At 34.6% G+C, this 16505-nt stretch overlaps 2 protein-coding genes across 6 annotated transcripts in view; both read left to right on the plus strand.

Annotated features, from left to right (window-relative positions):
* The window catches only part of LOC134841944 (lisH domain-containing protein ARMC9-like), a 461419-nt gene that overhangs the window by 319037 nt on the left and 125877 nt on the right, over positions 1–16505 (plus strand). The gene's annotated exons all lie outside the window — the stretch shown is intronic.
* The window catches only part of LOC134842992 (uncharacterized), a 41404-nt gene continuing 31716 nt past the window's right edge, over positions 6818–16505 (plus strand). For both annotated transcript variants that reach the window (XM_063859569.1, XM_063859570.1), the window contains exon 1: positions 6818–7594. In XM_063859569.1, the coding sequence (XP_063715639.1) occupies positions 6976–7594 (619 nt within the window). In that variant the 5' untranslated portion in view covers positions 6818–6975. The remainder of the gene's footprint in view (positions 7595–16505) is intronic.

Here is a 16505-nt window from a genome sequence, read left to right on the forward strand (position 1 = left end):
CGATTTTGTGCCGGAATTGGTTAAAAAATCTATTTCAAGATCTGGTGATTGGAGGTTTTTGCTTGTCTGTCTTTCTAAGAAAAGTGGGATCGTCCAAATTTTTTCTTTTGGTGATGACATTTTAGTTGTTGTCTTCTTGTAAATTTTGTTCATATTTGAGTTGGCTTCAATCATATATAGGGTGTAATTCGTTGTGCCTTGATTTTTTATCTGGTTCTTGTGGGTTAGAACTAATCATTTCATTTTGGTATAAATTCGATTCAGTTGGTGTTTCATATTTTCGTTCTACTTTGAGCATGTTAATAGTAAATGGGTTATCAGTACTAATCGTACTTAATCAGTACTTAATCAGTACTAAACGGTTCTAATCTGGGGCTTCACAGAGTATGTGATTTAACTGTACTTCTGAACTTTATGTATTGTCGATACCTGGAAGGTCTGTAGATTGTACTTGATTAAACTGCCTTCGATGTTTTGTTGTACTGTTTCTATAGTTTTATTTTGTGTGTTTGAAAATTGAGAGTTACTTTGAGGTGATGATTGAGAATAGGTAGTTCTTGATCTATTTTGCTAATTATTTTTTCTGTTTCTAGAGTTATCACGGGATCTGTTATTAAAATTACTATAATATGGTCTAAAGTTGGAGTAGTTTTGCGATCTATTATTTGAGTAATTTGAACTTCAATTTTTTGATTAGTATCAATTTCGATTGTTAGAACAGTCAATTGTGATTGTTAGAAGAGTTTCTTGAACGGTCATTGGAATAGCATCTGTTCCTAGAGTTAGAATAAGAACGACTCCTTTTAAAACTTGAATAATTATTTCTGTTTGAGTTTGATCTTGAGTAGTTGTTTCGACACTGATTGTTTTGGCTATTTGATCTGCTATATCTATTTTGTGAACAGTTTTGTGACTTTCGTCAATCTGGTGATCTTCCCCGAAAAAGTTTTGACCGGGGGATTGAGATCTGTTGTTACTATAGCTATCTGGAAGTGGTTTTCCTAAGCTATTATTACTTTGAATATTTTCATTTGGTTTTTGTTTTTAATTAAGTATTGTTTAAAAAAGTTGTGGGAGTCTTTGTGTTTTTACGGTATATTTAAGTTGTTTCGTTATTTTTGTCTGCATTCATCTATGCTATTTCCATATCTGCGGCAATAACTAAACCATTTTTGAATCATTTCAGAGTCGAGCTTTTTTGAACATTCCTGTGTAAATCATTTCCAATCAGATTTATTGTCTATAGGTAGAACCGAAAACCGTTTTTGAGCTGCACCATCAAGAGTGGTTTGAATTAATGCCCATGTATCCAATTCAGATGAAGTGGGGTATTAACTGGTTCTGAACTTATGTTTTAAATTAGTTTTGCCGTAACTGCATTTAAAAAGTCTTCTACTGAATATTCAGGGTCTGATCCTGTGAACACCATGAGTGGTTTATTAGATGTAAAAGATGCTCCATCCATTAGGTACGTATTCATTGGCGTTTGAAGTGATTCGGCTGCGTTTGGTATTTGTGTAAAATTTTAATTTGGGTTTTTGTAACTTCGTGTTGATGTAAAAAATATGGTGACGGGATTCCATTTTGCATTGGATTAGTCTGATATGTTTGAGATTTTCGTTTTGTGATTGCATATTATTTGATTGATCGAGTTTTGGTCGTTGAGCAAGGAGTTGCTGTGTTTGCCGTGTTTGTTCTGAATTCATTTAAGGTTCAAAAACATCTGGTTGATAAATATTATGCTGTTGATCAATATTATTCCAATTATCTTTTCGTGTGTTTTTCTGTGTTGTTGTTGGTTTTGATTGAAGTAATCTTCATCTTCGGAAAAATGTGGTTGACTTCTTGTGAGTTGTTTCTTTGTTGGTTTTTGTTTTGTTGAAAAAATGGATGATTTTCAGTACGGTCTGCTGGAGTTTTCCGTTTTTCATGAAAGAATACTGACTGGAAAACTGGTTGTGGTATCTGTTGAGTAAAATTATGTTCTTGTGATTGATGCCGTGTTGTGCAAAGAGAATTTGCTATTGGGTTACTAATGTTGTTGTTTGTGTACAAATCATAGTTGTGATTTGCGAAATTACTTCTGTTTGTGCGTTTTTGTTTGTTCGAATGTCGCGTTTTAGTTATTGTTTTATATGTTTGATAACCCATCTGGGAATATTTTGGAACAACGGATGGTTTGACTGTCGATTGCATTGTTACTTGTGGGAAGGGTTTTTTTTGTGGTGTTTTGATTGTTGGCTGAACGGGAGAGATATTTTGCTGTGTTGTTGTAGGTATTGTTTCAACAAATTCTTCGTTTATAAAAAGTAATGAGGTTTAAATATATTGTTGCGTAAGTTTTCCAGTACCATTAAGGGTTCCTGTAATTGTATAATTGTTGAATTTAAACTATTCTTACTTGTTCTATCATTAAATTTTGTGTTATATTTTAAAGGTGTTGCATCCGTAGTGAGTGGAGTTACCTTAAAAAACATTTGTGCAAGGAGAAAGTGACGATTGCTGCACTTGAAATAGCATTACATATTTTGAGAAGTAATATATGAGACCGTTCAGGGTCCCATACATAGTCTGTTTGGTCTACTAATATATTTTCATCGTCTGATGTTTGCGGTCAGATATTTGTTCTTGCTGTTGAGATAAAGTCTAAATTATGTACAAAATAGTCTATTATGAACCATGGTAGGATTCTTCGTAGATCAAAATTCACTATTTGTGATTTATCATCATCGGTGAGTGTTTCACGAATCGAGTCTAGAAACTGCGAGAAAAGGTTGATTTTGTGGCTTATTATTGCATGTCGAGGTGTTGTAGGTGGTGACGCATTTAAAAATTCGTTTGATTCTAATAAAAAATTGTAATTATATTGTAATGATGAAGAAAACATCTTTTGTGAAAATTGAGTTTGCTCTTTGTGAAATTTGGTGTTGACTTTTTTTGATATATTTTGTGAAAGTTTTTGAGAAATGTAGTTCTGTGTCTTCTGTTTTGTATTCGGTGTGGTATTTGATTTGTGTGTGATTGCAAATTTTCAATAGTAAGTGTTCCGTAATATGAGATGATATTACTAATATCTGGTAAATAGTGATCAAATAGTTGCTTTCTTATTTTTAGTTCGGGGATTTTTGGTTTACTTGGGCTATTTCCTTTTTCGAACAAATTTGCTATTAGACTATGGCAAAATTGTATTTGTCCTCTAGCGGGATCGCTTTGTGGGTGATTGACGAAAAGAAGAATAGAATCATCATTAAAAATTTTTGTCGTTTTGAATCATTTTCTGTGTTTTATCAAAGTTAAAGTTTATTTTTCAATGTGTCTTATTGTTTTCTTCCAAATGTGTATTCGTACCGGTTTACAAAGGTATGAATTTTTATCCTGAATTTTGATCCAGAAAAAAAATTTAGTTCGTTGTTTGGCTTATTTTGTCAATTGAATTTTTTAGGTCTTGAAGTTCTTGTTTTGTTTCGTGTTTTGGAAAATTTTCGTTCAATAAAATGTTTTTGTTTTGTTATAATTGCCTTTTTTTGTTTGTTTTTTTTTTAATCTAAAAAATCCAATTTTTTGTATATGTGGTGTTATTACAAGGTCATATCTTTCGTTTTGAATTAAACAATTGTGGAGAGTTTTTGTTTGTTCTTGCCTAAATTATCTCTTGACATAAGATTGAGGATGATAGATGCAAAAACCAGGGGGTAGAATTTTTAATTCCTTAGCTGTTAGTTGTTAAGCTTGTTGTGAGAGTAGCCTAACTTAAGGCCTAGAATGTCGAGATTAATGGGTTGAAGAGAAGGTATATAAATTAAGATGAATAATGTTTTACTTTCGCGGTGGCTAAGATTTATTTTAAGAAAATTTTACTTAACCATACTTAGGGTTGTGATTTTGCGATCGAGTAAGGAAGAAAATTCAACCAATCCACAAGGTTCAGGAATAGTTAGAACACAAGTAGATCTCTAGTTGAAGAGAAATTAAGGTTAATACAAAGCAAGGATAGGCCTTGATAATATTTAAGTTTTAAATTTGAGCTAATTAAAATACTTAGAGTTTAAAAGAAAAGAAGATTAAAAAATTAAATCATAATAGACTTTGAATAATAAAAGTTATTTTTCAGACGAGGTGAAAAGTATGAGAAGGATTGGAGAAAAATGAAAAACGTGAAAGGATTAGGTCCATTGAGAAGCAAGCAACTTCGATAAACTAAATAAAATTAACTTTTATTTTATTACTCACTAATTTTTGTATTTTTTATCAATAATTTTCAATTTTACAAATTTTCTAAACAACTGTCGTCTTGATGAAAGTAACGACTGTTTCTTTCTATCAGTTGTTATTATGACTATACAATATGGTAATACATTATCAAGAAAAATATTGCTTGGAAATGAATCTGATTACTCCAAGTAATTTATTTTCATGTTAGAGAAAGAAACATTACTGCATAAAGAATTCTGTAGAAAAAAACTCGTTGCAATTTGCGTCGTGTCACGATGTAGCAGCTCGGTTTGTTGTTCAGTTTTTGACCTGGTGTTCACCGTATCGTTTGAAATGTTTGAGCAGACGTATTGAGACGTAGAGACATATCTGTTAGATTGTCAATGTTATCTAACAATTTACAATTTTACAATTCATGTGATGATCCTGTTTCTAAATCAATTCTGCTAAATCTACTTTGTTAGTAGGTCTTGTTTGAGAGTTTCGGTTGCACCAGATGATTTTCTGCCTCGAATAGCTTACTAATTGAGTAATTTCAGATAAAGTACACCGACAAAGATTCGTGCAACCTCTTAGTCTAATACCGATTTTAATCTTACTCTTAAATCTTCTAGTCTCAATAGATCTAGTGTATACTGGTATTTGCGTATTAGGTATCTTGAACTTACTCCAAAGGAGACTAACTGTCTTCTAAGTTATATTTAAAATGTTCTGGTGCTGAGAATACAAGTAGTTTCAGCATTACAAATAGTTGTCAACTTTAGTTATGGATCACGATTGGTTAGTAAGAAAATTTTCAAAGAGATAGTTTTATCAAGAATATAATTGGTTAAACACACCCATTTTAAACTGGTTCCATTAACAAAAATGCTACTCATATGAAGTTCAACTTTTCCTATTTTTTGCCTGCTTGAAGTTTTTCGCGAAATATATTTTGGTTAACTTTATTGGTTTTATTTTTTTGTGATGCAAATAACTCGTTTTTTACCGAATGATTTTTTCTCTTTTCTTGTTGTTTTGATCATTGAGAATAGGGAGAAAAATTGTATTCGGGTGTGTTTAAGTATTTTTTTTTGGTTTTCCACGCAAAATCAGGTACCACAAAAATAATTGAACTGGGTTCAGTGATAACTCATATTATAGTGCTTTCAGTCGTGATCCGATAGACTACAAAAAATTCCCAATGTCGAGAAAAACAGGTTTAAAATTTTTGGTTTTTCGTCTAACTTCGACCAATTAAAGTGATGCTAACTTGTTAAATTGGTTATTCAGTCTTAAAAAATGGATTCGATTTTCCAAACGCAAACCTAATTTTTAAAGCTTTTTTTGGCACTTCCCTGGTAAAAAAAAAACTAAGAGAAAAGTTTTGAATTGTCTTATTTTTTTTTTATTTTTCGTTTGTTACTCCTTTTTCGTTTGTTAATGCAAGAAACGTACAAAAAACCACGCTAATTTGAAGTACTTGATAATTTGAAGCAGTTTTGTTTGATTTTCTCTCAGCTTTTCTTAAATGAGCGTTGATCTTGGTCGAGCATTGTTTTCACCTCGTTCCGAGTTGAATGAGTTTTTTTCCTGGTCGTGCATTGACTTGACCTCGATCAAAATTTTTATCCATTTTTTTTTTAGGTCGACCAAATAGATTTTCTGAGCTCGCCCAAAGCAATAAAACCACCATGTTTTGGCCAAAATTTCTGCGCCGCAGGCAAAATTTTGAAAAAGCAGGCCAGAAAAGACGTTTTTAGCACTGTTTGGAAAATTTTTACCAAAAAATCACGGTTTTTCGGCGCGCGCTCCCCCCTCAAAATTAGTATATATTGGCGCCCAAGGGCACCCTAAGAAAATTTTTAGGCTCCGTCACCAAAAATGGATATCTCAAAATATTACAAAGGGGGGACCCTTTGGGTTGGCAGGGGGTCCGTCCCCCCCCCCCTAAATTCGCCCCTGGCGCATTATTCTGACTTACAACTCAAAACAAATTAAAAGCAAAGTGCTTCATTTTAACAACAGATATCATACCATGCGCAATTTTTTTCTGATGCGTATTATAATCAGGGACTATTTTAGAATGAGAAATAACAAATTTGACATTATTTTTTGCGTGATTTAGTGATTATATTTTCCATTTTGTTATCCAGTTTGAGGTCTTAAAAAATGCACTGAACAATGCCGAAACACGGTCCAGATAACCACAATACCTAATACACAATAACCATTATAGTAGAAGTAGCAGCTTCTTTGTGCTCCGTGGTTCGGCACAAATCCCTCTTAATCTGTCTTCTACGCCTAGCAGGTGCAATTCTTTTCTGTTCATCGGGAAGATTAGAAGACATTTCACGAAGTCTAAAAGCATCACAAATCCTGAAGAAGTTCTCCCTTTGCTATCTTTCTTTTTTCAGTTTAAGAGATTTTTCTAAAGTTTCTCGTGTTTTTTGAAGTTATTTTATCAAAAAGATTATCCAAAGATTTTGATGTGAGTTAATGACAATTATGCTATATAACTTTATTGTAGGTTATTGGTGGTTGTTTATTGTTTCTTGTTTACGGATATAACTCTGATTTTTAGTGAGATAGGTGCTTGAATTATGGCTATGCAACTACCGTTAAGTTGATCGAACAAACAAATCTTGTTCAATCTTTTTGTTTTCCTCTTTTTTAATGAAAATATGGCTTGCTTGACACTAAAAAAATTTTATCGCAAACCATCAATCATAATTAAGAATCGCAATAATTGAATTTGAATTCATCAAAGTCAACGAGGCCAAAATGGAACATTTAGCCAAACCACTTCCTAAAAGCGTCGCAAAATGGAAAGCCGGATTATCGGCAGAAAACCGGGAAAAAAGGCAAGAAAAACAGTCTAATTCTTTACGTTCGAAAATTGACATTTCACAAGACAAATTGGCTTCAATATCTTCAATTCCGAACAATAATGGCGGTATTTTTCACTCAGCTCGGGTGTCGTTTGCCGATTTCAGCGCGATTAACAGTTCGAACTCAAAGTTTTCAGTCGGTCTGACGTCAACCGACAGCATACGACTCGTAATTGAGGGTGACGTGAAAAACTCCGCAACCCGTGTACCAGCGAGAGAGTCTGATTTTTCACGCCGACACGACTTAAACCCGACACTAAAACCTTATGGGACAAATAATCACCGACTTGAGAAGCTAATCGCGTTAGTGAGTCGCAAGAAAAGAACAGCCCCTAAAATATCGACCGTGGAAAGCGTGAAGCTGCCTTATGGTGAAGCTAAACAAGCAGTTCTTCCCAAGAAGTTGTTTGCTTCCAGACAAGAAATTTCATCCCTGTGTCGTCATCTTGAGAAACTGAAGAAGGTGGACCCTCTTTACAGCGTGGCCATTTACAAGCTGAAAGCCATGATGGGTTAGTGAAAAGTTATAAGGTGACAAAAAATAAGCTTGTTTGTTTGAAATTGTGCTTTTTAAAGGAGCGCGCGCCAGAAAAAAAACGATTTAGTGGTAAGAATTTTCCAAAAAGTGCCTAAGAATGCCTTTTGGCCTGTTTTTGCAAATTTTGCCTGCGGCGCAGAAATTTTGGCCGAAACGGACTTTTTAGTGCTTTAGGAGAGCTCGGAAGATCAATTTCATCGACTTATAAAAACCGCCACATTTAGAAACCGCCATATCTTGAGGGTGCCGGACATCAAGCCGACGGGACTTCAAGCCGAATTGTAAAATTAGGGACTTCAAGCCGAAAATTTTCTTGTCAATTCATGAAATATGATTAAATTGTAAACGTTTTTGGAGAATTACTCAATTTCATGATTTTTCTTCAGTAGTTATTGGCGTATTCATGAAATTTAAGCCTCCGAATGATGTTACGGAAAGTTGAAAATTAAAACACGGTTGAAGACAATTTTCTTGTTTATAATTTATGCATTTCAAAAACCGGCTGATGTTATAAACGGATGTCAATCCTACGTGATTTATTGTCATGAATAACGCTTGATCTGGTCTAAACTTGCCTAAAATTTTCAAAAGCAACATTTTACAGATTAAAAAAAGTGATTTGAGGTGTATGTAAAAATTAAATTTCGGCGTCAAGTCCCTTCGGCTTGTTGTCCTAGACCCATATCTTGACGTCAAAATTACATCAGAATAACGTAAATTGCATATGAATTACGTAACAATTGCATAACAATGTTGCTATCTTGCATAACAATATGAAATTTTGGGTTGTTGCAATTGTTATGCTATTTTGGGTTTGTTGGCCCTTCAGCTTGTTGGCGTTTCACCGTAAATTTATGGTATGTTTCTGTATATAGTAACCTCTCGAACCGCTCAAGCCGAGCTTGAAATTGGGCAGTAAATCTCGACTGGGCTTTTCATCTCGTTTTCCCATCTGAAAAGATTTCAATTTTTCATTTGACATGCCAGGTAATTTCAATCATATTAGTTCTGTATGCATAGGCTTGTGAGATTAGAGTTTACATTCTAAGACTCAAGCTTGTGTGAAACAGAAAAGGAGGATTAACAACATCCTGAGTTAGGACTGGAGTGTATAACTCATAGAGTAATTTCGGATAGGGTACACCGTCTGCTCGTCACGCTATCTTATTTTCGGCCGGATAGATTCGTGCAACTTCTTAGTCTAATACCGATCCTAATCTTACTCTTATACTATCTAGTCTCAGGTTGTTTAACTAGTCTCTGCTAGGCTCAATAGATCTAGGGTATACTGGTTTATTGCGGCTGCTGAAGTACTCGGGAGAGTCCAACTAATTTCTAAGTTAAATTCAAATCTCTCTGGTGCTGAAATTACAAGTAACTTCAGCACTTACAAATAAGTGGGTTGTTAGTTAGATGGATCATGATTGGTTAATATTAAATACTTTACATTGGTAAAATATCTAATTTATCCAATCATAAAATGTAGTTTAGATCAGGTTCCACCCATCCGGGTTTTACAGAGTTTTTTAGAATAGTTCTTCTGCGATTCGAAGGATGGATGATGGACGTTGGTTTTTGGCGAACATCATTTTCTTCCGTTTCCTCTTTGTTAAAGAAGTTCCAGGAAGCTGGAGTTAGAGACATAAGACGTTGTGTCTTCTAGTGACAACGACTAAGTCTTTGCAACAAACTCAAATCTGATTTCAGAATGGTTGGCTATGTCAGGTTTTTCTGTTCTGCGTGGAGAACTTCTTTTGTGTCTGATCTAGTTTGGGAATGGCGTGGAGATTGTGCGTGGAGGGGATGCCTGGTTACTCGGATCTGTACGTATACTTGAACATCGAGGTGGTCATTGGTCTAGTTCAATGAAGTCCTTTTCTGCGAAGTCAAGTCGTACTCTAAATCCTTTGAGTTGTGATTGTGAGTGGCATATCGATTGTGGTTGGCCATTCTCTCTCGAGTGTAGTGGGGTCGTTTTGTCTTTAGATGTTCGTCCTTGGTGTTATATTCTGATCTATGTATTGCATAATGTAATTTACATTTTATAAAACATTTATTAGTTTAATATTTTTTAATTATGATTTTAGTTAGTTGTTTTCACAAAAGCTTTTTGTTTTAGTTCGGTTATTTTGAAGAGTTACTCACCCTTGAGTAGCTCTTATTAAAAATAGAGGTGTGGTCACAAAGCGTGGATGTAGCGCGGTGGGTTAGGCCGGCTATAGAGCATGCTCAGGACGTCCTTCCTGGTGGGTTAGGCCAGGAGTGGGAGTATGATTTCATGCGGTTTTTATGAGGGGTCCTGTTATTGTGACAACGTTTTATGTTGGGTTTGTTGTGGTTTTTCTTATGTCTTGTTGGTTATGTCCTTTTTCCAAAAAGCAAATTGTTCGTGGTATGGGTTTGTCTTTTGACTTTTTTGTGTTTTATTATTTCTTTCTTAGACTTTATAATAGTCTTCAAAAGAATAAATTATCCAGTTTTAAACTGGGTTAATCCGGTTTGGGTACCGTTGGTTTCCTTTTCTTAGTCATGCTGTTATTCTATGATTTGTGGTATTTAGTAAGCTGCGTTGGTTAGTTTTGTTTAGTATATGATTCCTTTCCAACCGGGTTAAAGGAAGGTTTGAAACATGTTATTATATGTTAGAGTTGTTGAGTGTGAAAACTTGAAACTGAAATTCATTATTTTAAACAATTCTTCGTGGGCGAGCTGTGCGAGTGTGGATAGAATTTCTGTGCGAATGAATGAGAATATCAAAAGGTTAGTACTGCATTTGCATTTTATTAATTTACTGCATAGAATTTGGAAATTTACTGCTAGTTATGGGGGAATTTTAAGTTACAAATTTTCATCATAATTAGATTTACTGCTTGTGGGGAAAATTTTAGAAATGAATTTACTGCATTGGTATTAAATTTATAAATTTATAAGTGTAAGAGATTAATAGAATTTTTGAAATCTGTTTGATGAAATTTGCGATTTTTATTTGTCTTTTGTGGTTTTTGTAGGTAATTGTCGGATGAAGGCTAAAAATCTAAAGAAAACATGGATAAAGTATGGTGAGTTTTTTAATATTTTAATTAGTTAGTAATATTCATTTAATTCATACTTACCTGTTAGTCGTCGGGGAAAAAACCGTGGGGGAAGATGTCGTGGATGAGATCGGAATTTGTTAGTAGTTTAGCTAAGATGCGGATGATATTTTTAGTCTGAAGCAGTGGCCAAAGCAATTGAAGTGCCTTAATAGTGGTTAGTTCTTCTGTGCCAACTGCAAACTCATAAGGTGTGTTTTGGATTAGATTATATAATTTGTGATTGAATTTAGTGTTGTGGATGAATTCTAAAATTGGGATTTCTATAGGTTGTACAAACTCGTGCGGGATAAGGAAGGGTCGGGATTCTTCGGCGTTGAAGGTCTTGGTGATGGGACAGAAGATGTACATTTGGGTTATGGGATCATAATTGCGAAGAATACCATGAAGGTTAGTATCTTTAATGCAATATGTGAAATTTAGGAAAAATGGTGAAGTGTATTTGGAATTAATGAATTGAAAACGATGGTGTGGTTGTCTAGAGGGTGTGTGTAGGTCAAAGTGATTTTGGATGAAGCGATAATAACTATATGTGTGGGTTTGTTTAGTGCGCAACATAATATCGTGTGAGCAGTGTAAATCTCTTTCGTGTGGTGCAAGGAAATGAAAGGTTAGTGAAAATATTTGGAAGCGTTCTTTAAAACTTTCGTATGCTTGTGTGTCTGTTAGTGCTTCTGAAATAATGTGATCAAACTTTCGAACGAAGATGTTTAGTGTAAATATATATGGTGTCTTGATGAAAAATTTCTCGGTAATTTGTGGATTAGCGAAGCGATCGTCGTCTAAGAATTGATCTTGGTTAGCTCTGATGATGTTGTGATCATAGTATTCGAGTGTATATTCGTTAGCTCTAGGTGCAGTGTGTGTTTTTAGTGATTTTTTATATCCAACGTAAGTAAATTGTCTAGCGGTTAGTGGTGTAGTGAGTCGATATAGCATGTCCGTATTTCGCTCTATATCGATGTGAGTGTTAGATAAAGGTAAGCAAAGAGGGTTAGTAAAATGATAATATGAGGTCCAAGAGAGAGTGGGCATTAAAACGTATTCATCTACAAAGTTGCGTGTTTCGTTAGTGTCGTGGGGGGTGTTTAAGGTGTATTGTGGGAATGAGGGTAAGGTGATGGCTAAAAATTCTTTTGTGTTAGTATGCTTGGGGTGGTTGATGTATTCACGGGCTGTTCCTGGTTTTGCTGGGAAAGGATGGTTGGGGAACTTTCTTTTAAAAGTGCGGTAAGCTCTATTAGTGTTGAGTGAAGATTCAGTTGATGTGGATGATGGTGCTAATGATTCAGTATAATTTGAAGAGGGTGTAGGGGTAGGGGGGTTGGATGAATTTATTGTGGAGGAGATTTGGTTTATTGTTGGGGTATGGAGGTGGTAGGGTTGTTGTTGAAGGGTAATAAAATTATCTAGCTCTGGGGAGATTCGGGGGGTGTCTGGAGAATGAGATGATTGGTCAGAATGAAATGAGGAGTAGGTTGGGGTAACTTGGGAAGCATAAGAGGGTGTGGAAGTGATTGGGTCAGGGTTATTGGATAATATGGGTTGAAAAGGGGGTTGAGAAAAATTAGAAGAGTTATGAAAATTATTGGATGGGGATGGTTCTGAGTCGGCAAATTCATCGGGGGTTTCAATATTCGGGTTATTGAGTTGTGAGATGGAATATAAAACTGAGATGTGTGAATTAGTGTCGGAATTCATGCCTGATGTTACATTACTAGATGGAAAATCGGGTGGCGGAAAAGCAAAAAGTGGTATTATTGGGATTGGAGAGGTAAGATTGGTTGGGTGGGAATTTGATCGGTGTAGTGATCCAAGTTGGCGGCTCATCGTGGGCTAAAAAAATGATTATTTTGAGACTGAAAAGCGGTGATATGGGGTTGTTCAATAATTTGTTCATAAGTATTATCATCTTGTGACTGGTGTGTCATTATATGTTGGATGGGACTTTGTGATGTGGTGAGTCGAAAATTTGGATTATGTGTGATGGCTAAATTTCGAAAATTTCGTGGGACTAGGGATAGTGGATGGTTATTTGGTAGGGGTGGTAATTGTGGTGCCGTTGGCGTTATGTCTACATTGTTATGTTCTTCGTCGTATGTATTTTGTCGTGTTGCTATTTTTGTGTTATATTCTTTTATTTGTGCGTCTAAAAGAATTTTGTTTATAGATGTAGAAAAGATTCCAAAAAATTCTGCAAAGAGTATGCGTGCTACGCTTGCTTGTCTGTTTACTTGTGTGTGTATAGCACATGTGTTGTAGATTCCTTTTAAAAGTGAGAAAAGAAATCCAATAAAGTTAAACATTGCGTATAAAATAGTCAATTTTTCTAAGATGTAGTAGGGCCATCCTAGAAAATCGAGGATCTCATTTTTGAGTGTAACAAAGCTAAAAATGTTAATTGGTGATATATCTTGGGGACGGTATTTTTCACCGTTTAGATATATATAATCTTTAATGTCTTTAAAATATCCGCTATAGTCTTGCGTGTAGATATCGGCAAATCCTGCGGTTTCCGCAAGTTTGCGTAAATTTTGGTCTATTGATTGTCTTTGTATAGTGTCCATTTGTGTTAATAATTCTTGGAATTGTTGTGTTCTAATGTGATGTTGAATATCTGATTTTGAATAGATTCCTATTGATTGTAAGTCTATATTTGGGTTTCGAGCAATAGCGCGAATGCTTTCTGGTGAAAATTTTTTGAGTGATTGCATTAATGTGGGATATGGAGTGAGAAGATAATATTTATTTTCATCAGGGTTTAGTTGTACTACATTGTGGCTGTTTTCTGATCCACATGGGACTGCGGTATCCCAGAAATAGGTTCTTCGTGAAAGTGTATCCACGAAATGTACTTTATTCTTATAAAAGATAGGGATTCTTTTATAACATCGTTTATCTTCAAAAACGTATAGTGGTGATACTTTTTTAGTACAAGTATAAAACCATAAGATGTTTCCTTCATAGTCTAAAAAATTTGATCTATTTCCAGATAATAAGTATCCTGCATAGGGTATTTTTAATACTGCTAGTGCAAGTGATTGTAATATTTGTGTTCGTTCTAATTCGCATAGTTAGTGTAGTGTTTCTAATTCGGAGAGTGACATTTCTTGAAAAATTCGGCTAATTGTATAATCTAGTTTCATATCTAAATGAATATCATAGTGGATATTACCGAAATATGTAGTATTCATTAGTGATAATTCTTGTAAGCGTGTGCTTCTGGTGTCATGGGGTTTTAGATGTCCACCAGGTTGTCCGTTGCTTTTTTCAAAATTAACTGGTATATAGGATGTTCCTTCGTTTGGAGGATGACCTGTGGCATATGGGTCAAGTTTTATTTTTCCAGTGGTCATGTCGAATCCTTTTTCGTATTCAACTAATATTTCAGAGTATTGTGTTCTGTGAAGTGGATTCCTGTATTTACATGCAAGTTCTGTTTCTTGATATATTTGAAAACGTGTCAATTTATTTTCTATATTGTGTATGTTTCTAAAATTAGTACTTTGTTTTCGTGATGGATGTACTTGTTCATATGGAATTGATTGTATAAAGTATTTTTCGTGAAATTTTATCATACGAGCGTGTATTCTTGCTACTTGAAATGTTGTACATGTATCTTCGGGGAACCAAACAATTGTTGCTTGTGTTCTCGTTGTAGGGTCGCAATAACCTTGATCATTTTTACAAGGTAATCGGATTCCTTGATAGATCATTGTATTATCTGATAAATCTCGTGTTAGTTGTATTTTTTCGAGTTGTATTTTCCAATCGAAAAACATTATTTCTTGGTATCCTTTATTTTTTGTGTCTGCTTTGCAGTTTGATGGGTTATTTATACCAATGTGTGGTATCCAATGTTTATCGTGTAGGTCATAGGTTAATCGTCCGTGTGCGCCGTTATACGGGTATTTTTCGTCTAGTTTTATATGTCCTTGGTGTCTTTCAAGTTGTGATTGATGTACAGAGTCTGAAAAAACTTGAAAGTTAACTAACTTTCTTTCGGAGTTTTTATTTTGTGTGATGTTTAGTCTAAGTAATTCATTTTTACAATCGTCGGGATTGAGATGTAAAAGACGTTCTATATTACTCTGATAGAATGATTCATGGTCAAGTCGGTTTTTGTTTCCGTTCGAGACTTGTGAACAATTTACTTTCTTTTCGGAAAATGTTGCTGTGAATTTATAACCTGTAACTGTTGTTGCTCGGGCTTTTGAATAGAGTGTTGCTATTACATTTGTGGTTTCTATAGTTTGTGGTTCTGTTTCACATTGTGATACTTGATTTATTGCATATTTGTGTAGTGTTTTTTGTTCATTTTCTTCACAGTCGTAATGTGTTACTAATAAATCTTGTGGTCCTGTACGAGGGGAAGGGTTTATGTTTTGATTTGAGATTACTAGAAAAAGGAGTTGGAGAAAAATTAATAATTTTAGAATATACATGTGTATGATAATCCTGAGTATGGATTATAAAATGTAATGTAGCCAATTGTGTTTTTGGTATATCTGTCGTATTTGTATATTACTTCAGTAGTTATAAACGGTGGTGGTAGTGATTGAGCTGTTATGTTAGGTGGGTTTAATGGGTAGGGATGTTGGGTAATATTGTTTAACTTAACTGTGATTTCAAACTTTAATTGTAAACTGTTTTGTTGGAGTATTTGAATATTGTGATCACGGATATCGTTGTGAATATCTTGGCGATATTGTAATCTATTAAGTGCCCAGTTATGAAGGCGGTTACTTTCTTGATGTTGTCCAAATAATGGTGGAGGTGCTGTAAATGTATTCCAATCTAGTCTTAAAGGAATATTTATTGATGATTGTTCTCGATATCTGGCGTCGAGATTATTTGGAAAATTTAAGTTAAAAGGTGGTGGTGAAATCTGGCTTATTGATGGTGTTGATGGTAGTGATAATGTTTCTGGTAGTGATGAGGATGTTGTTGTATCCGTAGAAATATCTATTGGATTATTGACTAAATTTAATTCACCTTGTGTAAATGAATGTGTTGTCCAATATGGTAGTCGTGATGCCTGGTTTGGGGGGTTAAAGGGATTTTCACGTATTTGTTCAGATGTTGGTGTTGAACCTAAGTAATCTGATGGTAGGCTTGAGGTGCTACGTTGTGAAAGAAGCGTAGGGGTTTCTGGTAATATACCAATGGGGTTTTCTGGAGTGTTTTGTGATGGGGATTGAGGTATATCAAAATGAACTCGGGGAGTTTGAAAATTTCTGTTTCGTCGAGGATGTACAATTTGTCTATTTATTTCGACTGTATTTTGGTTTTGACTAGGATTTCTTATTCTACTTAGTTCTTGTGGTAGTGTTGGGTATAGGTTATATGTTGGTTCGCTTAGAGGTGCTTGTCGTTGAACTGGTTCTAGTGGTTCTGATAAACGAGCATGTCGTTCTTCAAAAGTGTATGGATTGTCTTGAAAAGAAATTCGTGTAGATGTTTGAGGATTTTGAGTAGTTGAAGGTGGTGTTGGGTTATCTTGGGATGATGTCGGTGAAGACTGATTCTGTGACTGTTGGGTAGCAATTTTTGATGGATTTTTGAATTGTTACTTTAGTGGGAAGGTTTATGTTTATTATAATATTCTTCCAAAAAAATAATTAGAAAAATTGTTGCTAGGGCAAATGTGATGATTGCTTTCTTTATACATTTGCATATTGTCAAAATGAGGGATGATAAAAATGTTATGAAAATTACAAACAATAAAAAAATATCAGTTATACTGAAAATTGTTCGTATCATTTAGACAAGTTGTATAAATCGTACCTGTGG

This window comes from Symsagittifera roscoffensis, chromosome 3, assembly GCF_963678635.1.
Source record: "Symsagittifera roscoffensis chromosome 3, txSymRosc1.1, whole genome shotgun sequence".
In the NCBI taxonomy this organism is placed as follows: Eukaryota; Metazoa; Xenacoelomorpha; order Acoela; family Convolutidae; genus Symsagittifera; species Symsagittifera roscoffensis.